The sequence below is a fragment of the Leptomonas pyrrhocoris genome, assembly GCF_001293395.1.
Source record: "Leptomonas pyrrhocoris isolate H10 chromosome Unknown, whole genome shotgun sequence".
Taxonomy (NCBI): Eukaryota; Euglenozoa; class Kinetoplastea; order Trypanosomatida; family Trypanosomatidae; genus Leptomonas; species Leptomonas pyrrhocoris.
The window spans coordinates 252,528-279,057 of NW_015438361.1; the positions used below are offsets into that span (position 1 = coordinate 252,528).

At 56.6% G+C, this 26,530-nt stretch overlaps 7 protein-coding genes across 12 annotated transcripts; all 7 read left to right on the forward strand.

Moving 5' to 3' along the window:
* Positions 1-1,549: 1,549 nt before the first annotated feature.
* Positions 1,550-7,603, forward strand: ABB37_03223 (hypothetical protein; the record flags this gene model as incomplete). The annotated part of the gene is made up of 1 exon (XM_015800492.1): positions 1,550-7,603. The coding sequence occupies exon 1, from the start codon at positions 1,760-1,762 to the stop codon at positions 7,601-7,603; it is 5,844 nt and encodes a 1,947-aa protein (XP_015660499.1). The 5' UTR covers positions 1,550-1,759.
* Positions 7,604-8,336: 733 nt separating this feature from the next.
* ABB37_03224 (putative mitochondrial GTP-binding protein) lies at positions 8,337-11,063 on the forward strand (the record flags this gene model as incomplete). The annotated part of the gene is made up of 1 exon (XM_015800493.1): positions 8,337-11,063. Exon 1 carries the CDS (start codon positions 8,463-8,465, stop codon positions 11,061-11,063), a length of 2,601 nt encoding a protein of 866 aa, XP_015660500.1. The 5' UTR covers positions 8,337-8,462.
* A 540-nt stretch (positions 11,064-11,603) lies between these two features.
* Positions 11,604-12,202, forward strand: ABB37_03225 (putative mitochondrial hypothetical protein; the record flags this gene model as incomplete). Its single annotated transcript, XM_015800494.1, has 1 exon — positions 11,604-12,202. The coding sequence occupies exon 1, from the start codon at positions 11,819-11,821 to the stop codon at positions 12,200-12,202; it is 384 nt and encodes a 127-aa protein (XP_015660501.1). The 5' UTR covers positions 11,604-11,818.
* A 2,539-nt stretch (positions 12,203-14,741) lies between these two features.
* ABB37_03226 (hypothetical protein) lies at positions 14,742-18,814 on the forward strand (the record flags this gene model as incomplete). The annotated part of the gene is made up of 1 exon (XM_015800495.1): positions 14,742-18,814. Exon 1 carries the CDS (start codon positions 15,089-15,091, stop codon positions 18,812-18,814), a length of 3,726 nt encoding a protein of 1,241 aa, XP_015660502.1. The 5' UTR covers positions 14,742-15,088.
* Positions 18,815-19,798: 984 nt separating this feature from the next.
* Positions 19,799-22,360, forward strand: ABB37_03227 (hypothetical protein; the record flags this gene model as incomplete). Its single annotated transcript, XM_015800496.1, has 1 exon — positions 19,799-22,360. The coding sequence occupies one exon, from the start codon at positions 19,799-19,801 to the stop codon at positions 22,358-22,360; it is 2,562 nt and encodes an 853-aa protein (XP_015660503.1).
* A 593-nt stretch (positions 22,361-22,953) lies between these two features.
* Positions 22,954-24,255, forward strand: ABB37_03228 (putative enoyl-[acyl-carrier-protein] reductase; the record flags this gene model as incomplete). 5 transcript variants are annotated; one of them, XM_015800497.1, is made up of 1 exon in its annotated part: positions 22,954-24,255. In XM_015800497.1, the coding sequence occupies exon 1, from the start codon at positions 23,302-23,304 to the stop codon at positions 24,253-24,255; it is 954 nt and encodes a 317-aa protein (XP_015660504.1). In that variant the 5' UTR covers positions 22,954-23,301. The 5 variants fall into 5 exon arrangements, with proteins under 5 accessions (XP_015660504.1, XP_015660505.1, XP_015660506.1 ...); XM_015800498.1 differs by having other exon boundaries at positions 22,972-24,255; XM_015800499.1 differs by having other exon boundaries at positions 22,981-24,255.
* Positions 24,256-24,848: 593 nt separating this feature from the next.
* On the forward strand, positions 24,849-25,925 carry ABB37_03229 (hypothetical protein; the record flags this gene model as incomplete). Of its 2 annotated transcripts, none has more annotated exons than XM_015800502.1 (1): positions 24,849-25,925. In XM_015800502.1, exon 1 carries the CDS (start codon positions 25,128-25,130, stop codon positions 25,923-25,925), a length of 798 nt encoding a protein of 265 aa, XP_015660509.1. In that variant the 5' UTR covers positions 24,849-25,127. The 2 variants fall into 2 exon arrangements, with proteins under 2 accessions (XP_015660509.1, XP_015660510.1); XM_015800503.1 differs by having other exon boundaries at positions 24,855-25,925.
* Positions 25,926-26,530: the final 605 nt, after the last annotated feature.

Here is a 26,530-nt window from a genome sequence, read left to right on the forward strand (position 1 = left end):
GCACCCATCACCCCTGTCTACTATTATTATGATTTGAGTGTGCCGTTGCCTCAAGGAAGCAGCTGCACTTCGCTCTTGAGCCTTTTTTTTGTTTTTCTTCTTGGAGAGGTGAGAAAGGGAGCTGGCTGTGTGTGTGTGTGTGTCGTGGAAACTCGATGTATGTTTATTTTTTTCGTGTTTTTCGAAACGCATTACAATCTTTTTTGCGACTCATGTTTGCTTACTTTTTGGGGCTTCGTAGTCTTCTGAGTGGAGAGTTGTGAGACAAAACTTTACAACAACAACAACAAGCCCCAAGCAGTGCTTTGCCTGCGATGGCAACGAACGCATTTCAGAAAGATTTAATAAATCTTAAAAAACAAATCCGTTAGTCAGTCGATGAAAACCGCTGTGTCGCCCCCGTCAGATGCTCCATAAAATGGAGGGGCAGCGCGATTATTGAGGTGGAATGCACGCCGACTGCGTTGCAGCGGACCCACAAAGTGACGACACTATTGTTATTGAGCCATGCTTTGTCTTACCGCCTTTTTTCCCCTCTTGCCCCCTCCTCCCCTTCCGTGTGGTTTGGCATGTACGGCACAGGCCTATCAAAGAGGCTATATACTTACACGTTACTTATAGTACGCAAAAACACAGGGGTGGTTTTTCTTTCTACCTTCGTAAATGCGGAGTTTTGAAGTACACAAAGAATCTTTATTGTTTTTTTTTTAAATAATGAACAGAATCTTCCGCGCACCATCGGCCAACTGAGTAGCATGGAAAACGCATGCAAGAGGAAAAGTCTGCTAGATGACGGTTCTCTAGTCAGCGCAGCCATCACCTCGTCTTGAGGGGCTGTTATTATCGCGCTGTGACAGAGAGAAAGACGATTCAGAAAAGATGGCGCAGTGACGGCTTGCTACGCATTCACAGTGCACACAGGAGTTGCGTCATGGAAGGGTACGGATCTGTTTTCCCCCTCCCCCGTTCTCTAACAACAACAAATGAGAACATAGTCTCGATTTGTACAGCTCCTCTGTTGATTCCGCAATGGAATTATCACCGTTTTTACTTTCCATTTTTACTGTCCGCTCTTGTTTTGTCTCTTGCCGTTGTTGAGCCACCATGTAGTGGCCCATCCGTAGCAGTGTCTCAGAAGGAGACGGCGGGCTCTACGTGGGGCTGATCTCGCAACAACGGTTTCTTTTGCTGTATTATTACCGCACCATGGAAAAAGAAAAATACATCACCACTCATCAGCACTGTTTTTCCTCAGTGACACACATGAGCACTAGCGAAGGTGAAGTAGGTCAACATGGCAATACATTTCGCGTTGAGTGAGTAAAGACAACAAGTCGTTTTGGTGGACTTGCGACTGCTTCGCACGGTATCACGTCTCCCTGCACTTTCAGTAAAAGTGGGAACTCGATGAGTTTATGAGTATTGACTTTCGGAAATGCAACCGTGCACTCTGGTCTTTTCTTTTTGCTGACACTGTCGGTGTGCCCTCTTTCAATTACCCAAGTCTCCTGCCTTTCCACACTCCTCCTTCTTTCCGGTCCGCATCGAAAGTGCGGGGAGCCAGCTACTGGTTGTTGCTGCTCTCTTCCCTTCAAAGAAAACCAAGAAGGAAGAAAAGACACGAAAGGAGGTTTAATTGCACCTTTTTTGTGCTCTTATTTGTCGCTGGTTTCCCTGTGCTTGACCTTCTGCTCCACCGCCCCCCTCCTTCACACCAGCACCGCATTTGTAGCAGTTGAAAACCACAACAGCCCACATAATGTTCGCACCAGCGAAACGGGCGGCTGCCAAAGGACCAGCGGCACCGCACGCGTCCATGTCGAAGAAGGACAAAGCAGCCACCGGCGCATCGCGTAGTGCGGCCGCCACCATTAGAGTAAGTCGTAGCTCACGCGCAGAGGCTCTTGTACAACACGTCACGCAGCTGCCTTCGTTCCTCGCGTGGGCGCCAACGTTCGCATCTGACGCGGCTGCGTCCTTGACTTCCCCCAAGGACGTCGCCCAATACCTGGAGGCGCGCGTGGCGGAGGTGGCGGCGCAGCTAAGCTCGCTGCGCCACGCCGGTGACTACACACGACTGGTGCTGTTGGCGGAGCTGCTGCACGGCGACATGGCAGCCGGCGTCACCACGAGAATGGTCGAGGGCGGCCTGCTGGATCTGCTGCGTGCGCTCTCCACGGCCGTCGCGCAAGGCGAAGTAGGGCTGCACCCAGCCGCTGCCGTGTCCCCACTTACCAAAGTCCAGAATGACCCCTCTTCTTTCCCCACTACGTCCCGCGCGGCGGGCATGTCGAACACCAGTGCATTGCAGTTCACGACTACTTCTGCTGCGGCTGCCGCCTTTGCAGCCCCCATTGAAAGTCTGCTTCCACCCCTTATTGATGAGACGCTGCACAAAACAAAAGCAGTGGCAGAAGGCGCTGCTGGCACCGCTGCTGGTGCTGCGGCTGCGCACGGAGAGCAAAGCGTGGAAGAGGCGGAGATGGAGGCGTGGGAGAACTACATGGCTACGGTGCGCGTGGCGACGACGGCGGACGGGGTGCTTCCACGTAGCTTGGCCACAGCACAAACTTTTGCGACCGCCACCGCCGCCGCAGCACCAGTGGCCACTGCGGTCGTTGCCGCTGAACCTCCTCGCAGCATCGACTCCCTTCCATCAGCCCTGTGCGCCCTCATTGCCAGCTGCACCACCGCTCCGTTTGTGTGTTTGTCGCTGCAGGATCAGCAATGCGAAAAGTTAGCGGTATCCGATTTGGCTCGCGTTTTGTTGGAGGTGACAAAGGCAATGAATGCCACCTCGATGGAAATATCAGCGGTGCGTCTCGCGGCCATCAAAGGTCTTTTTCAGCTGCTCTCCATGTACGTGACGAAGAAAGACGGAAGTGGGGCGGCAGCCAATTCCACTCAAACGCGAGCATGGCGGTCGACAAAAGCGCTGAAGGCAGTTCAAGAAGGAACCGCCGCCACCACAGCAGCTCCGCTCGTCGTGGCGCTGGAGAGCATTCAGCTTTCTGAGATACTCGAGGACGTCACGCTGGAGTGGGCACGACTCCTTGTGTCGTTGAAAGCAGTGGCGTCGTCGCACCACACACACGAAGAGCATGGAGGAGACAGCGGCAGCGACGAAGATGCGGATTGTGCTCCAGAGGGAGCCTTCGCCGCGGAGGGGTCTTGCAGCCGCAACGCTTCGGCTGCAGTATATGGCGGCGGTCCTGCCGGCGAACTTTACTGGGTGTTGGAAATCGTAAATCAACTTCTGCAAGCGCAGCAGCACGTCATGCAGCGCAGCAGCGGTGATAGGACACGTTCGCCGACGCAGCGTGTGCTGCCGCCCACCTTGGTCCCAGTGATACTGCGCACCCTGTCCATGCTCCCCACCACACCCTCTCTTTCGTCGCGTGCGTCCATGTACGCCCGCCTTTGCGTGGATGCGCTGTGGGCGGCCGCGCTGTTGGCGCCGGTGTCCGCCGCCAAACAGCTTCTCTACGGATCGTTGCCAGAGCTGATGAACGGCAGTCGCAGCGACGATGATGACGTCGACGAGCAGAAGCAGCAGCAGGGTGCACCGGCCCCGCTGTCCATGCATGAAGAGGCCGACTCGCCCGCGGTGGACTTCTTCCTTTCCTTGCTGCACCAGTTCAATAAGACTCACAGCCTCGCTCACCGCGAGATGCGCGATGACCTCGTCACCTTGCTGGCGCTGCTGCTACGCTACGATGCGCAGTTTTGTGAAGACACGTTGACGGCCTGTCGTGCCGCGGCCGATGCCCGCCCGCAGCCCTCTGATCCTTTCGAGGAGGACGACGGGAGCACGGACACGTGCACGCCACTCTTCCTCACCACTGCGACCGTCGAGGCTATTAATGCCATTGTGGCGCTGATGTTCGAGACGACCTGTGGGGCGGAGCTGAGCGCTGGTAATGCGACGGCGGCGACGCCCAAAAACAGCGAGCAAGCTCCGGCCGCCCACGGCGCCGCTGCCCGGCCGTCCGCGCTGCTCTCCGAGGAGGCGGTGCGCAGCTACGCCCTCCGCTTTCAATCCGTCTCCATCTCTGCCGCGCGCCGTCGCGAGGTGGTCGAGTTTAAAAAGTACGGCTGGCAGTTGCTGGAGGTGCACTTTGAGTGGCAGCTGGCGCATTTAACGCTTCGCGAGTATGTGAAGCTGCACGACGCGACAGACGCGGCCTCAAGTCCGCCGTCCACCGTCGCAGCTGCCGCCCGCGCAAAGCAGCTGCAACGCTATCACCAGCGCAGTAAGCCGATTCAACAGATCACCGGCAAGACGGAGCCCGGCGAGGCCGTGGCGGCGGCGTTGTGGAGCATGCAGCTGTGCCGCCTCGGCTTCTACGATGTGCTGCTGCTCTACGTGGACATGGACAGCACCGTGCCGGCCGTGGTGACGTGGACGCGTGAGGAGCTCATGGTGCTAGAGGCGGAGGCCTGGGAGCTCTTCACCTCAATGATTCTGTTTACGCAGCATTTGGACACGGCTGCAGGTGGTTTGCGGGTACGCTGGCACCCCCGCTACGGCCCGTCTAGTCCTTCACAGCCAGGGTTCGAGGAACGCAGCGGCTACAGCAATAGCAATGTCAACGCCTACGGAGTCTCGGGTACGTCGTTCGGGGCCGCCTCGGACCGCTTCGACGACTACGACGAAGGCCCCGGTGTGCTGTATGGTGGAGACATCCATTTTATGGCGGCTGGCGGTGTTGAGGTGGCTCTGCGCTTTCTGAGGGCCGCTCCACCGGAGATGGAGGCGGTGAAACGATCGGCGCTGGTCACGCTGGCCGCCATCGCACGCACGAGCAGCAGCGGCGAGGCCCACCTCCACTCCGGCATCTATACCTCCAAAGAGCTGGCGCTCGTGCAGCGCGCGCTGACGGAGCACGCCCCGGCGTTGGTGCCGTTTCTGGTGAAGGTGATTCGTGAGGTGGACACGCACGTGGATGCAACCGGTACTCCGGCCGCCGCGCCGCCGCTGATTTCCTCCGTCGCTGCCGTCACGGCGGTGCCCGCGAGCACGATGGCGGATGTTGACGCCGGCGGTGACCGCACCCCCGCCGACGTGGAAGGCCGGATCGCCGCGCGGTGGGGCTGGCTGCCACTGTCCTCGCACCTCACCGTGGTGTTTGCGTGGTGTCTGCTGCGGTGCATCGGCGATGTCGTGCTCACAGAGGTAGGCATGATGCGTGAGCTTCCAGACTTGGCGATGGACGGCGCTGAAGCCGTCGGCGATGGCGATGCTGATTCGGGCAACGAGGTGGACGGTGGTGCCCCTGAGACCAGCTCTGTGGGCAGCTGTGCGGTTACGATGAAGAACTCCATGCTTGGCGCCGATCACGACACCAGCTCACCCACGCTGAAGAAGATGGCGGTAATAGGCGATGTGTCGCACGCCGATGACGATGACGAGGACGGGACAACGGACAGGCAGTCCGATACGCGGGCGATTGAGATCTCGATGGCGGAGGCTGACTTGTCGACCTCTGGCTCCTCGATGGGTCCCCCACCAGGGGAAGAGGGAGAAGTGGAATCAGGCGGGAATGAAAAGCGAGGCGGAGGCGGGAGGACTACATCGGCGAAGCCCACCTCCGGTAATAACGACACCACTGATGGTGTCCAGCCGGCGGATGAGCCGCCTAAAGGCACCACCGGACGTCATTTCACCCTGCTGCGCAGCATGCATGAGGAGGTGCTTCTCATCCCCGAGCTGTTCGCCAACGAGGGCGGGATTGACCTCTTGACGATGTGGATCCGCCACCGCCTCGAGCTTTGCCTGTACGTTCCGCCTGCATCGCCGCCTGCACCTCCGCCCCAACGCGCACTGCCGCTTCGTTTGGCCACTGCAGAAGTCGCGGAGCTCGACCGCAACAGCGACGTCTTTCTTCTCCTGCTGGACGTCTTTCGCGCCATTGTCCTCGGCAGCGAGAGCAACGAGGATCAGTTTGTGCGCAGCGGCGGTGTGCATGGAATGCTGGACCTGATTGAGGCCTTCGCCCTGGCGGACGGCCTGATGGAGCGCGCCGCTTACCACGCACGCATTCTGGCTGCCGACATCACCGTGCCAGCTGCCGCGCCCGATTTCGAAACGCCAACACTGGCAGAGGCGATGCCGTTCGAGCAGAAGGGAAAGAGGAGTGTGCTGCTCTACGCCATGACGCTCTTGTCCGACCTGCTAGACAACTGCCCTGCTGCGCTGGACGCGCTCTCCACTTGGCACAGCTCGCGCATCTTCACGTCACCGCTGACGCCAGATGTGCAGGAGTGCTGGGTGACGAGTAAAGGCGTGGAGGCGGTGCAGCTGCTGCTGTGTCTCTGGGCGGCTGATCTGCCGGCTCGCGGTGACGAGGACAGCACGGCGGGCGCGCCGACAACGTCTGGGTTGGAGCTGCTGCGGCTGCACCTGCGTCCTGCTCTGCGAAAAGCGCTGAAGGAGGAGTACGTGTGCCGTCTGCTGCGCCAGCGCGCGAAGAAGGGGGCGCTTGAAGCCGAGGCGATCCGCTGCTACTACCGCTACATCCACTCCGAGGACGGCGTCGGGGCAGGGCTGACCAATGCGGAGATGAAAGACGAGGTGACCGACGCGGTGGTGCTCGCTTACATGGAGCACCTCATGAGCCGCCACCGCAAACGCGACGCTGTCCCGTCCGAGCAGCACATCGCCCTTCTCGTGGCTGACACTCTGGGTCTGTGCCTGAAGGTCTACGGGTGTCTCGCCGCGGTGGGCTTCGACTCGCTGCGCACCGCGGAGACGGAGACGGAGGCCTCGCCGTCCTTGCACGTAAACCTTTCCTCGCTCGAGCGCTCCTTCCTCGTGCAGATCGCAGCCCTGCCTGCCCTCTGCGTGGATGAGGTCGGCACCGCCATGGCGGAGGTCGCAGCGGCGGGCGATGCGGAGGCCGACGGCAGCGTCACTGACTGGGGGCCCACAACGCCAGACCGCAAGACGCTCCGCCACGCAGCCGCAGAGGCCGCGGTGCGCGCGAGTGAGCTGGAGCAAATCATCGAGGTCGGCGCGCAGGTGCAGCAGGCACGCGGCGCACAGCTGTACCACCGCTACTTAGTCACCCAGCTGCGGCAGCCCCTCGCCCCACCCGCGGATGGCCAGCCGGGTGCGGTGAAGGGGTCCTGGAAGACGCAGCGGCGACTCTCCACCACTATCGGCGGCACACCCATCACTCCGGCCGTCATGACGACCGGCCCCGCCAGCGAGCGTTCGTGTGTGTACGCTGCCGAGCTCGCGGCCCGTCTTTCCACGCGCCTGGCTACCGAGGAGCAGCAGCACCAACAGAGCATCGCCTCGTCCATTCTACAACGGGACACGATGCGCTTGTCAAGAGGAATGGGCGAGGGGGCGCGGATGACGAGCACCGCCCCGCCGGCACTCGGCAGCAGCCGTACGCCGTACAACTCCATGATGGGCTCTGTGCATGCGGCCGCAGCGGACCGGCAGTCGGCCACGTCCTTCTCCGTTACTATCCCGCCCCGCCGCCCCGAGCTCCCGCTGACGGAGCGTCTGCAAAAGCGGCAAGCGATGATCGCCCGCAGCGTGCGTAAGGTACCGCTGAACGCAGCCGCCGTGAAGGACTCCCGAAAACCCTAACACGTTCGCTTCCTGGGGACAGAGAGAAAAAGAAGAAAAATGAAAATGCCGTGTGAACCTCGGGGCCGTCGCACTTCGTAGCTGTTGTTATTGCTGTCTCTTCTGCTTTTGTTTTTCCAACCATGTAGTATTCGTGTTTTTATGATGTAAAGCGTAGATGTGTATTGAGGGTGAGCGAGCTGCTGACGTAGCGATCACCACATCTGCGTTGTTAGAGTCCACAGGTTTTGTTCTTTTCCCCTTTTCCCTTCGTATCTCAGATGTAGCATGAGGCACTCTTTGCCGTGCCTTTCACGTATCCGTGACTGTTGCACTGCACGGTGCGACCTATTCTTGTTTTTGTCTTTCCAGATGTATCTGCAAATCCTTGTCTACCGACAATCTAGAAAAGAACAGGAGTGAAGTGGCAGTTTTGTTGGTGGCTGACCGGCAATTATTATGATTAGTTGCCGGGGCTCTGCACCTTCAGCTTGCCGCTGAAAACCCCCACCCAAAACCGATGAACTGCAACCATCTGCGCTTTGCAGTCGACAATCCCTCGAACAAAGGAAGAACGCTTCTGTTTGTTTCTCACCGCTTCTGAAATCAAAGCACATGGCTTTTCATCCCCACTTGTGTAGCTGTGGAAACCGGACAGATCAGCAAAAAAGAAAAGAAAAACAGTGCACGCTTTGTCACTACCAGCCATCTCGCTTTCTCTGAATCCTGTATCTGTTTTTTTCTTTTCCTCCACAGTGCTCTCTGGGCTGGTCACGTCGCACACCGGCACCGCTCACACTTTCCCCTAAAGAGAAAGGAGAAGGAGAAACAAAGTACGTGCACAAGAGGCGAACCAGCTACTCCTGCGTCATCACACGCGATGAGGGGACGCCGCAGCGCTCCAGGCGGCGCTGCTTTCTTCCTCCTGAACCGTCATCTTCGCTTACCTAAAGTGAAAGGCATGTACGTCCTCTATCAGTATTTCCAATCATCTTGTGTTTATACAAGTGCGCTCTCTGTGCAATCGACTGGCTCCTCCGCACTTCATTTATGCAAACGGTGCAACAGCAGCGGAGGGGCAGCCGCGGCCGAGCACGGCGAGGATCTCTACGTCTCGCACTACGCTATCCCACCAGATGCCCATCAGCTTGTCGGTACTCCCCAGCTGCTCCCGCGCAACCCAGCGGAGGAGGTTGCCTTCAAGAAGAATCTTATGCGTAGCTTCCCAGTCGCAAACATCCGCAATGTTAGTGTGGTGGCGCACGTCGACCACGGCAAGACAACCCTTTCAGACGCGATGCTCCGCTTTGCGAACCTTCTCCCCGCTGATGGGGCTACGGGGACCTTCACCGACCGCCTCCAGGTGGAAAAGGAACGTGGGATTACCATCAAGGCGCAAACGTGCAGTGTGTTGCTGACCCACCGGGGCAGCGGGGCGCAGTATCTGATCAACCTCATCGACACACCTGGCCACGTGGACTTTCAGTACGAGGTGTCTCGCAGCCTCTGCGCGTCGGAAGGCGCCGCGCTGCTTGTGGATGTCCGACAAGGCGTGGAGGCGCAGACGATGGCCCAGTTCTACGCCGCACTGGAGCAAAACCTGACCATCCTGCCCGTCCTCACAAAGATGGACAGCGTGCTGAACGACGCACAGGTGGAGAAGACGCTGCTGCAGCTCGAGGACAGCACTGGTCTGCTGACGCGCGAGGTGGTGCTCACGAGCGCGAAGAGCAAAACAGGCATCGAGCAGCTCTTTCAGCAGCTCATTGACAAGGTGCCGCCGCCCAGCGGACGCGTTGGGTTTTCGGATATGAAGCAGCTGCCTGTCATGCATCCCGACAGCGCGGAGCGTAAGCAGGCGGAGAGGGACCTCGTCCCTCTGCGAGCCCTGCTGTTCGACTGCTGGACCGCGGAGAGCAGCGGGATGTCGGGGAGCGATGGCAGTGCTGGTGTCTCGAATGCAGCATCCTCCGGGTTGTCTTCCACTAAGCCTTCCTCTCCAGTGACGTCTTCTTTCCTTAGCATGGCAACAGCCGCCGCGAGTGGCGTTGCAGGCTCACCTGCATTCGGTGGTCATTCGCTTGCCATGGATGGCATCTACGGTCTTGTGCGGGTTGTCGACGGCACCGTCACGCCGGGGACGACCGTCACGTTCTTTCACTCCTCGAAGAAGCACGAGGTGCGCGAGGTGGGCATCATCCACCCGACTCTGCACCCTACCGCAGCGCTCACGACAGGGATGGTGGGCTACGTATTTTTCCCCGGACTCACAAAGCGGGACGTGCTGATTGGCGACACCCTCTGCACACTGCCAACTCGCCGCCACACCTTGAAGGCGCTTACTGCAAATGAACAGTGCAGCAGCAACAAAGGCAGTAGCCGAGACGACGTGACGATAGAAAGGGAAGACAGCACGGCCGCCACATCGCAGCCGTCCGCCGCGGCCATCGCTGCCGGCAGCGCGGACAGTGCCGCCGCCTCTACCGAGGCGTACGCCGTTCAGCCCATTCCAGGCTTCAAAACGGTGCAGCCCGTCGTCTTCGCCGGTTTTTACCCCGACGAGGGCGACTTCATTTCGCAGCTGCGTGACGCGGTGGATCTGCTCTGCGTGAACGACCCCTCCGTCACGGTGGAACCGCTGCAATGCCCGGCGCTGGGTCCGGGGCTGCAGCTCGGCTTCCTCGGCTTGCTGCACATGCAGGTGTTCAAGGAGCGTCTGCTGACGGAGTTTGGCCAGGCGGTGCTGGTGACGCCGCCGCAGGTGCAGTACATGTACGTGGAACCAAACTGCGACCCGCAGGACAAGCAGCTCCACAAGCCCCTCTCGGTGAGCAACTGGCTGTGGCCGCACGAGGGTGCCGGTGCGTATCTCGAGCCCTTCGTAACGGCAACCGTGCTGACGCCGAGCGACTACTTCAATGAAATCAACAGCGCCGCCCTGAGCGCCTACCGCGGCGAAATGGAGGACATGCGTGTGATTGACGACGCCCGCACGCTGGCGCGGTACCGCATGCCGCTGGCCGACCTCGCCCGCGGCTTCTTCTCGACGGTGAAGAGTACCTCGCACGGCTACGCGACGCTGGAGTACGATGCGCCAACGTACGCCATTGCGGATCTGGTCAAGATGGACGTTGTAATCAACAAGGCGCGCATCTCCGCCCTCTCCACCATTTGTCTGCGGCAGGAGGCGAACACGCAAGCGCGCCGTATCTTGAGCTCGTTGAAGGAGAACCTGCAGCGGTCGACGGTCGACCTGCCGCTGCAGGCGCTGATTGGGTCGAAGATCATTGCACGGGAGACCATTAAAGCGTACCGCAAGGACGTCACCGCGAAAATCCACGCTGGGGATATCTCGCGGAAGCAGAAGAAGTGGAATGATCAAAAGAAGGGAAAGGAACGCATGGCGCGTCGAAGTGTCGGTACGGTGACGCTGGACCAGAACGTCTTGGCGGCAGCGATGGGCGCGACCTCCTCCCGTTGATTGAACGGCAGCATCAACAAAAAGGAAACGAGTATACGTAGAGATGGAAGAGGAAGACCATAGGTAAAATGGTCAATGATGTGCTATTGCGTGCTTCTACGATAATTGCTCGAACACCATGTTGGCTGAAAATGCGCGACAGTGATGCATCTATTCACATGAATAATGAAAACTAAAGAAAAAGAAAGGCATCTAGACGTTAGAGGTCTTGCATGGGAGAAAGGTCGTGGTGACGTGTAGCTCAGCCGTTTACCAATGAAAATCATCGTGCCTTTTTTTTTTGATACATGTCCATTGCACTGCAGCTTAGTGGAAGACGTGCGAACGACCCACGTGAAGGTGACAGCGAGACTGTTCACATGAGAGGAGCATCTCAGGGCTCTCCAGACATTAAGGCACGTCGAGAAGGCATCACTTTTGCCCATCGATTGTTTTTTGCTCTTTTATTTGATTTTCTCTTTGTTCATGCTTTCTCTCCCATGGCGCTTCTTTCCGTTATCGCAACTCCTTTCTTTATTGCTGGTTCCTTGATAAACGTTCAGATTACCCCCAGCTTAACAGCGTTTCCGTGTTCGAACAGATTCATACACTTTGCGCTTCAACTGTTTTTTTCTGTTTTTCTTTCTCCCTTTGCATTCTAGCAGTTTTTTTTCTCTTCTCTCCATCGCTAACAGTTTCGATCGTTTGATTCATTCCACTCCCCTCTTACATACACACTAACGCATACTTGAAAAAAGGTAAAGTACACGAATACAATGCAGCGTCTCGCGTGTGTCTCCTTCGTGCGCCGCATCGGCGCTCCGTCACTGATGTCGGTGTCCGCGTGCCAGACGAGCGTGCGCTTCTCGACACAGGACAACTACGTGAACAAGGTTGCCAAGAAGAAGGTCGAGGAGGGCGATGACGAGCGCTGGTTGGAGGCAGAGCTGGATGAGAACATCAACACCCCGGAGGAGCGCTACGCTCGTTCCCGCGAGGTTGAACGCCTGAAGAGGCTCGTGAAGGAGCTGGATGAGAAACACGCCGGGAACCTCGAGGAGGCGGTGCGAGAGCGCAAGGCGCAGGTAGATCTTCTCAAGAAACAGGTTGCAGTGCTGCAGCAGAAGATTGAGGTGCTCTCGAAGCGCGACAGGGAATAGGGTGAGTGAGCGTTTGTTTTTGTTTTTCTTTCTGAATGGGTACGCACAGCGCAAGTTGGAGACAAATACTACCCGGTGAACACACACACACACGCAAAAAGCTACAGGGCATGTGCGTAAGTAGCTTAAACTGATCGTTTTTTCTTTTTAAAATTCTTCTTAGCATATTCAAAAAAGAACAAAATGGAACGTCCACTTCGCAGACGTTGTCTTTCTTTCTTTTTCTTCTTCTCGCGCATGGAACACGAACATACACCATCCTGCAAAGCAGACCGAAGACGCGCATCGCCACTCTCTTTGTCCCAAGTCGAAATACAAAGAAAGAGAGGCCTGGAAGCAGAAACCTGTGCACTTGAGGAATCCCTCCCAAAAGGGAAAAAGAATTGTCGTAGGCGCTCCCTTTTCTTAGAGAAAACGGAAGCGAATCAAGCGCGCTTTTTACTATGCACACCGACACAACACTAACGCCTCCGTAACTCGATCAACTTATTTTGCTGTGGATGATTACTGCTGCAACGGCTACCGTCACGTGTACACCTCTCCTTCCTAGCACTTCTGACAGCAAGAGACATTATGTGTTTGAGGTGCCCACTCGATCCCTGGGTAAAAAAAAAGATAAGAAAAGAGTGGAAGCGCGTCGCCCATTTTTTAATTCTTTTTTATCGATGTAGCTCCGTGTGTTACGAAGTACACGTTTTGTTTTTGTTTTGTGTTTATTGCTAGCGTCTTGTTAAGTATCTTTCCATGCCTTTTCTTGAAACACTAAAACATTTATCTTCTTCTTTGTTGTGTATTCCCCGATCAGTGTTTCCGCATCGAGAGCTGTTTCCCCCTTTTGCGGTTATTGTTGTTATTACTTGATTCGTCGGTAAGGCTTCTCACTTTGCGTCTTGCGGGAGAAAAATCTTTTTTTTGAAGACTTCGCGATGGGGGTTTACGTTATGCGAGGAGGCTAAACGAACATTTTGAGGAGCTTTCCGCGTGAAAAGCAATAGTGGAAAGAATTGGTGTCGGAATGCTCGCTGTTTGTTCAGTAGCACAGGCACGACTCTTGCGGAGGTGTGGGGGCGTGAAGTATAGAAATGAAAAAGGTGAGAAAGCAACGCTCACGAAACGTTGATTTGGGTCGACCTTTGTTTTCTTGCATGTGTGCGTCACCGTCTGAAAAGGAAAGAGAAGAAAGAGAAAGACACGCGGTGTGGTTTATCAAAAGAAAGAGGGGAAAAAGAACACTTAAAAACGGAACTCATTAAGAAAAGCAACCTGGGCGTTTTTATTATTATTATTATATCCTCAGATGCAACTCTGCTCACAGCTGCAAAAGTTGATTTTGCGTACGAGGTCGAGGCGGAGGTATACACGCTTCTCGCCGTCTTCCCTCTTCACTGCTTTTTTTTTCAGTTCCTTTCATTTTTCCTTTTTTAAAAACGGAAGTGTTTTTTCCTTCGCTGTTTGCAATCTTTTTTCTCACATATGTTTGTATTTGCTTGCATTTCTTCTCTTGCTCGCCTGCTGTTTTGCAATTCAACACAAAAGAACTTCTGTGTTCTTTCTCTTTCCTTTCTCCCCTTTCCAAACCTCGCGAACTTTTCAAAATTTGCGTCTCTTTCCTTTCCTTTTGTTTTCTATTTTTTCTTTTGTTTTGTGGCCCCTCTGGGCTGGGTGTTCCCGGAGAGTTTTTTTTTTTGCTCTTCCTGGTCATCTATTTGCCTCTTTGCCTGTGCGTGTGTTTGTGTGTTGCTGCTGCTGCTGTTGCTATGTGCTCTTCACTTTGTCAGAGGGCGATCTTGTCTTCTTTCTTTTAATTATTATCCCTTTTCTCTTCGTTTCTTCTTTAGACTTCAACTTGCGAGACGGATCCCTTTAGCTTCCTCTTCGTTTTTTTCCTCTGTTTTTTTTTATACATTTGCTTTGCTTCTGTTATTTTGTGTTTTGTAAAGCAGGCAAACGTTTACAATAGCATTTTTAGGTTGTAGGCATCGTGTTCCTATCTCGGCGAGCCGCGTAGGTAACAACAGCCGTATATATACACACATTTCTTTGTTTAGAGGATAGCTTGAGATTTAGGGAGTAGTCGTGCCTCAAAACAGAAACAGAATTTAAGGAAAGAAGAGGGACGGCACGGCAAATCTGAAGCTGGCGTCGTTTCCTGTAGCATGAGTGGTACGCTCTCGCTCTCCGGCGGGCTATACCTGTACATTGGGGGGTGGGGATGGGGAGCAGCAAGAACAGGCGCGGTGTGCTGGCATTGAGAGAGCGCCGGCCGTCTCAACGTGTGTTCTTAGGTACTTGAAAGTTTTCCTTTTTTTTTGCACTCCTGTAGCGTGGTTTTTAGATGCTGGTGTGCGCACACCTTGGCAGTTTGAAGATTCCGAGCGAAGAGCTGCTGTTTTCTCAGGTTCAAGGTGTGCTTGTGTGGCCTTGTGACATGCGTGGTAAGGTTTCCTGCTGTCCCGGCGACTTTGCGTTTTTTTTCTATTGTTGGCGTACTTCACTTTGTCACTCCTCTTCTATTTTTGCTGTTTTCCTCTACACGCGTAGAAACACACTCGCACCCATTCTTGCACAGTTGTTTCTACATATCGGCGGCTTCACTTCCACTTTATAAGACCCGCTGGTAAGCTGTGGACCTCGCTACTGGCTTCGTCTTATCTCCTTTTCGAAATCGCCAAACTGGATCAACTGCGTATTAAAAGAAAAAAAACCTCCTTGCAACTCTCTTCTTTGCTGTATCGCTGGCTTACGGCTCCCTCCTGACCCATGAGCTTTCACACCGCAGCCGCAGCCAACTCCGTGCCACGAGGGGATGCACTCGAGCAAAGTGCGCTGTGGCACTTGGCTTTCTTCCAGCCGCTTGCAGCCCACTCCCGCGCCATTCCAACGCTGATGGCGGCGTCTGCGCAAGACGGCGTGGCTGCCGCGGTAGCCTACAGCGCTTCTCTGTTGGAGGCGGTTGGGTACACGAAAGCCGGAGGTGAGGTGCAGCCCTTTCTTCAGGCGTGCACCTTTAATGTTGGCGTTGCGGCATGCGCGGTTGGTGCATCGGAGCACCCGCTCCGCTGGCTAGACGTCTTGTCCGCACGTGTGCGCCGCCACGCTGCGCAGCTCGTTTCATCCCCACCCGAAGTGTCAAGTACGCTAACAACAGTGCTGCAAGAGACGCAGCAGCAGTACGAAACCGAAAAGTCCAGAGCGAGAAGCTCCGCGGTGCTCTCGCCATGCGACGGCCTTTTCGTAGCCCTAACAGATGATTACCTGACGCATACCTCCGCCGGACGACGTGCAGGTGTGCACTACGGGAGCCATGCCTCTCTTTTTCAACTAGCACTACCCGCTCCCCCCTCTTCGTCGTCGTCGTCCTCTGCTGCTGGCACGGCGGAGCACCCTGCGGCGGTGCGGCAGCAACGGCAGTGGTGCGAGGCCCGTCTGTACGCTGCCCTCGCGTGTGCAGCGAGCATCACGGCGCCTGGTCCATTGGCGCGTCTGCTCGTTGCCTACGCGAACGCCCATGACGGCCGGCTGCAGACTGTGGCGGACGACAACCTTTTCACCCATTTGAGAGCTGTACACAGCGATCATGCAACGTTGTCTGTAGCGCTGCGAGACGCTACCGAGGAGGCCGGAGCTAAACGGCAGCACAAGCGGCAGGAGACGTCCGCGTTGGCGGAAGCGGCGGCGCAGGTGCGGGTGCGGCTGAGCGGCGTCGTGGCGGGTGTGTTGGAGTACGCTCTGCACGTGGCGCACACTCGCTCCGCTGCCACCGTCGCCGCACTCAATGCTGTAGCGCACCCCGCACCTTCCACTGCCACACCACCCCTCGTGCATCCCTTTTCTTCCGAGGAGTTGACGAACTTCTCAAGCGTCTCGCAGAGTGCTGTGCTGCTGCTTGTCCAGCTTACCGAGGAGGGTGGTCACTACACGCAGACAGCTTCGACTGCTGGGTCAGGCGCAAGGGACGCTGCGTCAGAGAGCACCGCGACAAGCGCGGCAATGGAAATTGTGCACGCTATCCAAGAACTTCTTTTCACCGTTGTGCTGGGTGGCGGCACGCAGGCCATGCAGAACAGACCAGAGCCCATCACTTCGAAGAAACCGATCTCCGCTGCGGCGACGGTTGCCTCTGCTGTGAGTGGCTCCACCAATGCAACGGCAGCAGCAGCAGCGACACCTCTGTTAGTCACTACCACCCGTGGTGTCTCTTTGCCAGAGGCGGACACCATTGTACAGGAGCTATTTCCGGCGCTGGTGCAGCAGCTCGGTATGGAGTGGCTGTGGTCACCTCTCTTACGGCATTTATCAATGCTGGACAAACAGCAGCAGCAACAGCAGACTGCAAAGGCAGCTTCCAACAATGGGGGTGGAAGGGAGGGCGCAACACCTTCGCATCTCGCCCAGCTCCCCGTGCGCTGGAGCAGTCATGCGTTGATGGACGCGGTACTGCTTTCTGTGGCGCAGAAGACGTACCCGCAGCGTCTGCTGAACATCTTACCGGGCAGCTACGAGCGACTGCTACGAAATCTCAACTTGTTGCCACCAATGCCGCTGCAGGGCGTCGACAGCGCAGCAGAAACCTCGACTGGCCGCGCACCTCAGGCGGCTCTCTTCGACATGCCTGCCTACTACGCGGGGCCGGCGACCGCCCTTGCCTCCTACTTCCAACGAGCCGGTGTGTCGGGGCTTCGTCTGGACGAAGTGAGTCGTATTCTGATGACAGCGACGAGCAGTTACGCGATGCTAGTGCGGCTGAAGGCGCAGGCGCCACCGCTCACGGAAGCAGGGGAGGAAGACGATGAAAGGATGAGGGAAGAGGAGGACATCAACGGCATTGATAGCGCTGTTGATGGAGGAGAAACGAAGAAGCCGGGCAAGAACAGCACGGCAGCTTTACCGCACACCTACGCACTGTCGCGTGAGCGTGTGAGCCACTTGATGGCACGCTACGAGGGTGAAGTGCTTCTCGCCGCCGTGGTGGTCTACACCCAGCTGCGCATCCCCAGTCAGGTGCAGCAGCTCATGCGCACCCTGGCTCCCTTATTTCTCAAGATTCACCTTGACTGGCGTACCCACCACGACGGCAGCATCGATTCTTGGTTTTTGCAGCACAGCAGCGACGCCGCTACGGGCACGCGTAGTGTCCGCTTCAGCAACGAGGCCGTCGTGCTGCTCGACAAGGTTGGGTACGAGTTCTACCCACTGGAGTGGCTGCCGGCAATCGCCGCGAGTGTGTGCGCGGCGTCGACCACAACCACTGGCCTCAGTAGCCCCTCTCCTCCCCTCCCGTATTCTCTGTGTGCCGCAGTGAGCCATCAGTTCCGTCTGCAGCTCCGCGGCACCCCCCTCGGTAGCAGCGGTGACGTCACCCTGCGGCATCCCGCTGGGCCTCGCACGTCTGTTGTGATGCCCTCTGCTGACACACTCGTTCTTTTTCCGGTCCAGGAAAAAGGCAGCGGCGGCGAGGCCGAGACCACGGCCGCGGCGTGGCGTAGAGCCGAGCGTTTCTTGTGTGGCTTCATGCAGGCGTGCTACCTGGATCCGAAGACATCCTCGACGGAGTTGGAGGGCACCTTGGCGGTTTCGTCCACCCGTCGGGTGCTGACCACGCGTGAAGGACCCTCACAGGGCGGCTATGGCGGAAGTGCCGTGGTGGGCGGGACGTTGCTCGTCACATCGGCTGACATCGCCTCGCAGCGGCTGCGCTCGCTCCTTCAGCAGCACGAGGTGCTCAATGCGATGTGGGGCTCGATGGAGACCCGCGGGAAGACGGCTGCGTTGCGGAGTGGAGATCGTGCCGGACAGCAGCAGCAGCAGCAGCAGCAGGAACAGCCGCAACGTGGGCGAAAGCGTTCACGCGAAGTTGCACCTCAAGAGCCGGAGCATGCAGGAGGACCGCAACAGCTTCGCGCGATGCGTCAGCTGCTTCTGGACTACGGTGCGTCCTCGTTTGAGACGACGGTGGAAGCCGTTGACTTCGCGCTCACGGTGGCGCAGGGCTTCCTGCCCAGCACCGCTGGTATGTCCGCTGTCGCCACCAAACGGGCGAAGAAGAGCGATGCGCTGCTCCACAGTGCGCTGGAGTGGAGCCGCGCCGTGGTCGGCTCGTCAGCCAACAGAGCGAGGATTAACATACTTTTGCAGCAACAGCAAGACTCAGCCGACGCCGTCTCCGGAGGTGCAATAGCGTCGTTTTTGCCGCTGGGGAATGCGTACAACAGTGCAACGCTCGACATGGCGTGGCTGGCGCGAAGGACGCTGCGACACGTTCCAGGCCGCATTTGGGAGAAGATCGCGCTGCAACGAACTCAAGCCTATGCCCTCGCACAGCGAGAGGCGAAGTGGGTGTCGCGACTGCCCGGCTCTTCCGTCACCGCTGCTTCTGGCGATGAGGAGGAGAGAGTCTTGGAGAAGTATCGGGTCGATCCACTGCTCCTGGAACAGTGGACGCAGTGGGTACGGGTGTGGCAGCAGCTGGGACTAGCTGATATGATGGGCGGTGGCGACAGCTTTGAGGCCCCGCTTTCATCTTCTGTGGTGCCCAAGTCGGCAGAGGGGATGAGCTACGCTCAGTGGCTGTGGTACTCTCCTTACTTTTTATCGGAGTGGCTGAAGAATTAGGGGACGAGATTCAATTTGTTTCTCTTTCTTTTAAAGGATTGGCGAAGCTGTTTACATTAAAATCTGCATCGTTAAGCTGTTAAGCTGCGTGACGCATCCAACAAAGAATGAAACCCATTCTAATGACTAAGGTATGCACATATGTTCTTGGTTTTTTCCCGTCATCCTTACCCGAACGGCCGTTTTGAACAGCACAACGAGTTTCTTGGTTTATTGTTGCAAAACCACGTATTACTCTGTGGAACTGCCGCTGTAGTGGTGGGTGAGAGCTCACTTCGAACAGTCGCATGCGTACCAACTGCGTTCTCCGCCGAAAAGAGAGAGAGAGGACAAGCTTGTGCCTTTCGTATAACTATCGTAGGATCTCTCCCGGTCACTGTTGCTTCTCAACTCGATTCTTTTTTATTTGGGGATGTCACGGCATTTCTGCGTCGTCTGGGTGAAGCAGCACCTTTCCCACCAACTAATTCTGATCTGCTACGCGCAATTTGAACGTTAGTTACTGTATTGCATTTCGCGTTGCAGCGACTCGCGGAGGCACAAGCTCTTGAGATATACATAGAACTGCAATTCACAACGACGTACCCTGTGGAAGGACTTCTCCGTTAGCAGTTGGAAGTCACGGCAGTGTAGTGACAGGTGAAACACACATGAGCAAGCACGCTCTTCGTATGAAACCCATCGCATAGTTTTCAGCGTATGCTTTATAGCTTTTTTCTTTTATAGATTTCCAGCATTGTATTTGTTCTTGTATCATTTATTTTATTTCTGTTCTCTTGCGGTTAATTCATAGATCAAACTTCCCCTATTCCTGCACACGCGCGCAACCACACACAGATACACGTCATGTCTGCGTCGGTCGCCGGTGCCTCTGCACCAGCAGGCCAGGCTGCCTCTCTTCCTCCACCGTCGCTCAACGCACCCAATGTCTTGCCCAATGCGCGCAAGTTAACCAAACTCTCCGCCTCAGAGCTGCGAACCGGCATGCAGCAACATTTTCGCGCCAACGGCGCACTGCAGCAGCTCAAGACCCAGCTGCGCGGCATGATGCTCACCGATCTGATGCAGCATCCCCAGACAGCACGCATGCTGGTCGATGGGGCAGCCCAGTCCATTCCTCCATCCCCCTCTTCTTCCTCTCTCCCAGGACAAGGCAGGATAGAGGACAGGGCGGTCGGCTTACAACGCTCTTCAATACCCGACGTGACACCTGCAGCGCTCTCCGACGGTCGCGCCATCGCCGCCGTGCCTCGCCGCTCGGACCACACCCTGCAGACCTGGTCCTGCGGTCTGGCCGATGCGTTGGTCGAGAACCACCTGCGGCGGACACGGCGAGCCATGTCGCTCTCGATCTTTAGCACTGAGGCGGAGGTGCCCCCATTCAGCACGAGTGGCGCGCCGTCGGAAGAGGAAGAATACCTTGCCCATCTTTTTTGCCAAACGAGCGTGGACGGTTCGCCAACCGCCGCATCAAAGTCAGCAGCGGCAGAAGAGGAGGATTTTTTGACCCCCTCGCCTTCGCGCTCCGTGAAGAGCGTGCTGCAGCGTCTGGTGGAGGATTGCGTCACGCGGCAAGGACTTCTGAGCGGATCGGATGGAGCCGCCCGTCACCTGCATAGCTGCAGCACGCAGACCGAAGCGGCCGACAGCACCGACAGCGCCACGAACCCCCTCAACTCCCTCGAGTGCCGCCTGGCGGCGGTGGACGCCAAGTACGCGCTTACCTTTGCCCAGCTGAAGCGTACCGGCGCCACGGGCGAGCAGCCCTTCTTTCTGCGCTCCGAGGTCGAGCGCAGACTGGCGCAGTACAAGGGTGACATGCACGCCCAGCTGCGCAGCGAGTACGAGCAGAAGTACAACGCCTTCACCCGGGTGCAGCTGCAGGAGGCGCGGGACGAGGCAGAGCAGCGGTACCGCGTGCTCGCCCGCAACAAGACGGAAGAGTTTGCTGAGATGGAGCGCAGCGTCGTAGCGAGGCTTGAGCAGGAGCGGGAGCGGCTGAAGCTGTCCTGGGAGGACGTGCATCAGCAGCGCGCGGAAATGGAGCGGCGCCAGCGCGACACGATGACGCAGCTGGCGGACCGGGAGGCAGCGCAGCAGCAAAAAGAGGCGGAGCTGCAGAAGGCAAAGGAGACGTGCCGGATGCTGCGGCTGCAGTGTGCGAAGTGGGAGGAGCTCTGCGCGACGCGGCTGATGGAGCTGGACGGCGCGCGGAGCCGCGAGGAGCGCCGTATGGAGGACCTTCGCCGCCTGCAAGCCGAACACGCGTCGGAGCTGCGGCTGAAGGACGAGGAGGTGAGCCGTTTACGCTATCGCATGCGCTTGCTTGCTCGCGAAGTCGAGGTGCCGACCGCTACAACGCCCGCGGCTGGCGAGGAGGCATCCCCCGCAAAGCCCACAACCGGCACTAGCACGACGGGGTCTCCAGCGGACCCCAAGCAGCTCTACGGCTTGCTGCTGCGCACGGAGGAGCTGCAGCGCAACGCGGTGTTGCAGCAGCAGCAGCAACAGCAGCGTTGGGATGCGGCGTGGGTGGCCTCCGCAGCGACGGCGACGCCTGCTGAGACAGATGCCGCTGGAGCACAGGCATCTGCGGTCGCCGCTGCTCCCAGTTCAAGTTCAGCACCACCTCAAAACGCTGCTTTACTGGGGAGTCATTCAGCACATGCAGACACAGCGGGGATGCCGACGCGTGTCAATAACGATGGTGCGGGGTCAGGTCAACCCACGATAAGTGCATTGGCTGCAGTAGAGAAGCCGTCTTCAACCAGCGAGGTCTCCGATACGGCTCTGCAGACTGCATTTGCACCAACGACTGCATCTCCATTACTTTCTACGGTCGGCGAAGCCAACAAAACGACGGAGGTGGTGAAAGGCGCTGCTGCGGCCGCTGCTGCTAGTGGAGACGCAAAGCCCGCATCTTCCCTTCCCGCCTCACCACCGCTTCCCCCTCCCCTCGCCGTAGCGCCACAGCCCGGCGTGTCACGACAGACAAGCGCGTCGACGATCACTACCGCTTCCGCGAAGACCTCTCACAGCAGAAGTGCTCCAGCCAAAGCTTCCTCCTCTTCTCGATCTTCTGCTGGCTCGTCGCCTGCGTCAAAGTCGTCGAAGGTAAAATCCTCCTCCACGTCCCTCTCGGCGACGCCGCAGAAGACGCCGGACAGGGAGAAGGGAACGCCGACGAACTCTGCCGCTGACACCGCTGGCGCCGCCGTTGTGTTGCACGAGGCGGAGAAGGCGGAGGGAGAGTCGCGCAAGGAAATAGCCGCGGACGAGGGCACCGCACGGGCGGGAATTGCCTGGTCAGAGAAGAACGCACGCAGAATTGCGGTGGAGGCGCTGAAGCAGGCGAAACGCAGCAGCGACGACGATAGCAGCCGTGGCGGTGGCGGCGGCATTACACGGCCGTGGGGGCGGCTTGCCATGGGTGGTGGTGCGCAGGCGACGCCGGCAGCGGGCGGTGGCACCGTCTTCGACGACACTTTTTCCACCGACGATGACGCGCTCATCCGTTCTTCGTCGGAGGACGCCTCGGACTTTTAAAACGGCGTGCCGGTTCGCCTGTGTCCTCTGTGAAGACGGGGCCGCTTCGCTGTGCTTGGGTGCGTTCTGCTTGAGCAGCGGTTTCTTGCGCCGATGTGCTTCGACAGCAACGCTGCCAACGTGCAAAAATGCGAAGAAGAAAAAATGCGCGATGCCACGCCAGCTTGAGCAGACGGGTTTCGAATAGATGAATTGCACTTGTGAGCTGAATCGAAAAGAGGAACAGTGCGTCGTTCTCGCAAAGAGCCTTGTGCTGTTTTTCTTTCAATCTCATGCAACCTGCTTGTTGGGACATAGAAAAATTGTTTCTCTTTTATCATATACAGAACACGAAAGCGCGTTGAAGCAACAATACTTGCGAGGAAAGCACTTATTGCCTGTCTTGCGAACTCAGTATCTTCTGCGCGGTGACTGGCTTTAGATCTATTGGCGTTGTGACCTGCGGTAGGGCCTTTTTTTTTGTGGCTACTGTTGTTGCCTTCAGCAGAACGAAAACCAAGCTTTTTCCCTCCGTTTTCTCTTTCCTGAGGTTATTCTTCTTCCTCTGGCGTCATCTTTTTTTCCTTCTTCCTTTCTATGGTGATGCATCGCTGAGCTCACGCCATAAACGTAGTCCACACAGTCCCTTTTTTTCTGTTCTTTTCCATCTACACAAAACATCTTTTCCCTTTCTTCTCTCTGTTTTCACACCATCAAAAAACAAGAACATTTAGTACTTTCATCACCTTCTTGTCTTTTTAGCGTCCATCACATATATAAACGTATTTTCTGTTTTACAATCCTGAATCCACTAAGCCGAACAAACGCTGGTGAGTCTATTCTCTCATTTCGATTTCTACATCCCCCTGCATTTACCGCATTGCTTTTGTTTGCATCTTGTGTTTTTTTCTTCTCGTCACAACCAACACATCCAACACGACCAGAGCAGGCTAAAAGGAAAAATGCAGCCCAATCGCATTACGAAGCTCTTCGGCACGAAGTACCCAATCGTGCAGGGTGGCATGATCTGGTGCGGTGGGTGGCGCCTGGCTTCTGCCGTGAGCAACGCCGGCGGCCTTGGCCTTGTCAGTGCGGGGTCGATGAATTTCGACGTGTTCCAGCATCACGTCAGCCGCTGCAAAGAGGCGACCAAGAAGCCGTTTGGCGTGAACATTTCTCTTACAGGCGATATGTCGCAGCACATGGAGTACGTCATCGACCAGAAGGTGCCGATCGTGTTCACGAGCGCTGGCAGCCCGAAGCTGTGGACGCAGAAGCTGCAGGGTCACGGCATCAAGGTCGTGCACGTCGTGCCGAGCTGCAAGCTGGCCTTGAAGTGCGAGGCGGCGGGGGTGAACGCCGTGGTGGCCGAGGGCTTTGAGGCCGGCGGCCACAACGGGCTGGAGGAGATCACAACGATGACGCTCATCCCCCAGGTGCGGCAGGCGCTATCACCGGAGATCCCCCTGCTCGCTGCCGGCGGTATCGCGACTGGCAGTGCGATGCTGGCGGCCATGGCTCTCGGCGCGGACGGTGTGCAGGTGGGCACGCGGTTCGCAGTCACCAAGGAGAGCTCTGCGGCGGAGGCATTCAAGAAGCGCTGTACAACAGCGGGTGAGGCTGACACGTGGCTGACGCTGAAGCAGCTCATGCCGACTCGCATGATTCTGAACGAATACGGCAAGGAAGCCCGACAGCTTTCTGATTCCGGCGCCTCGAAGGAGCAGCTCGCCGAGTTCCGCGGCAAGGGCCGCACACGGAGGGGCATGTTCGACGGCGACGTCAACAAGGGCGAGCTTGAGATCGGCCAAATCGTCTCCATGTGCAAGGATATCCCAAGCGCGGCGGAGGTGGTAGAGCGGATGGTGAAGGAGTTCGCCGACTGCAACGCGCAGCTGTCAAAGATTAAACTGTAACGAGGATACATCGAAGAAACACGTGCCGGAGATGTGTGACGGCGTTCGCCTTCATGCAGCTCTTTGTTTTTCTTTTCTTTTCTTTTTTTCTTGTTTCCGCTCTCTTTTCGTTCTTTCGAAGATGTCTCGCCTTCAGCGTCGGGGAAATACGGCGGACAACGCCTCTTTTTTTTATTTTCCTCTTTCTTTCGTATCTCCGACTTCGGTCTCATTTTATCTTTCTACGCTTCGAGTACGGCACGTGAAACTGAAAACGATGAATGGTGTGAAGCTACTCGTCCTCTTCCGGTGCGAAGGTGGGAAGCGAACTGCAGCTCCGTGGCGCCTTCTGCCGTGGGCGATACGGCGGCGGTGGAGGAATAAAGCCTCTTTCCTTTGCAAGTGAAGCCGTTATACACCTTTTGTGCTGTGTGGCACCCGCCACGTCTTCTGCTTTGGGGTCTTCACCTTTTCCTTCATCGGTTTTGTTTCCCGCTTCTCCTACTCCCTCTTCATCCACTCTTATTTTTCCTTTTCGTTCCCTTTTTCTTTCTCTTCTTGTGTGTTGCTAATGCGCTTTACCGTTGTCGGCACCTGCGTGTTTTCGTGGCTTCAGCTTAAGGATACGTTGATCCTCACAAAGATCCAACACTCACACACACATATACAACTCTTCTTTTTTTCGCGTCTTAATATTATCTCGTGCAGCTAACCCTATACCCTCTTTTTTTCTTTTCTTTTTTCTTTTCTATTAATACAAAAGATATTTAACTTCCGTTTTAAAAACAAATTCTTCTTTTCTTTTCTCAAGCGTCAGCGTCGCGCTTTCAAAAAGCAACCAACCAACCAAAAGCATCTCCGCTAAAACACCGCCGTTTTTGGTAGATACACCAATGCCGCGGTTTTCAGGCTGTGCTACGAACAAAGATGACGTGCAGACGGCGCCTCCTGTACGGTGCGTCAGCCGCAGCCGGGGCTGCGCCGCAGGTGCTGCTACATACGGCAACGGCAAGACACTTCAGGTCACCGTGTCGGGTCGGGCGTCGACACTGATCACGCTGATGCCGTCTCCCTCTGCCCCTTTCGCTCCCCTCGCTGCTCGCCCCGCCGGGACGGCGCCTTCTTGGGCCGACGCACACAACCGACTGGAGGTGCACGAGGGGGCGAGCTCGTACGAGGCCGTGACGGGGCAAGCTAGCTTCCTTCGCTCGTGCACGCACAGCCGCTATTCCTCGTCCGTCATAACCGACACGGACATCGAAGATGAGTGTATCTGCACGGACACCGCGTCCACCATCGGCTCCGCCTCTCCGCTGCGGGGCTACCGGCGCCAGCACAAGCGCCGCAGTGAGGTGGCGGGTGCGCACAGCCTCCTGCTGCAGGCGACGCCCACGCAGACGACGTGGGAGGAGAGTGTTGTGACGGAATTGGACCGCGACTTCTCTGGGTCGGCGACAGCGGTGCTGCACCGTGGTGCGGCCAGCACGCGCAGGACCTCAGCTGTGTGCCCATCGGAGGAACCTTGCACCTTCTATCAGTGCTCCAGTGGCATTGCCTCTTCAACGAACCTGGACGACTTTGCCGAAGAAAGAGAACAGCGAGGCCGCGGTGTGCATTGTAGCGTCTCCTGGCTGAACCGCAATGAGTCCTGTGCTGCCATCGAGGAAGACATTCCAGAAGAGATTGTGTAGGGTGCTTCTTGTGTTTTACAAACACACATACAAAAACTTTTTTCCTGCTTAACCACGGAATCGAAGGACGAAAGGCGGATCAGCCGCAAGCAGGGCCGTCCTTTCTGACTTATCTTTCGAGGTTTCTCCTTCGAAAAGGGGAAACAAAAGTACATGTTTAATTATATTCTCTATATTGCAGTTACAGTTATATATATATTAGTTTGAACCCAATTTTTCTTTTCAATCAGGGTAGAGGTTGACGGCTCTGTATGGCACGCATTGTGTTCTGTGCATCTACCCACAGAAGGATGGCAGAAACTGCTGTTTTCTTTTTCTTCTTTTTGTGGAACTCTTTTGCTCCGCTGAGCAGCCGAAGACGCGCATTCGACGCTACCCCTGGTAGCTCTTTCAGCTTCTCCCCTTCATTTTTTCTTGTGGAACGAAAAAAGCTGGTTCTCTGCTTCTCTTTTTTTATATATTTCTCTCGTTTCCCTTTGCTAGCGCTTAAACTTTTTCCCCTCCTGTTTTGAACCCCCTTTTTTTTCCTCTACCGGCCCTCCGCCTTTTCCTTTTTCTCTCTCTGCGGTGCCGCTCACGCAAGCGTCGTTTATACCCGCTTTCCC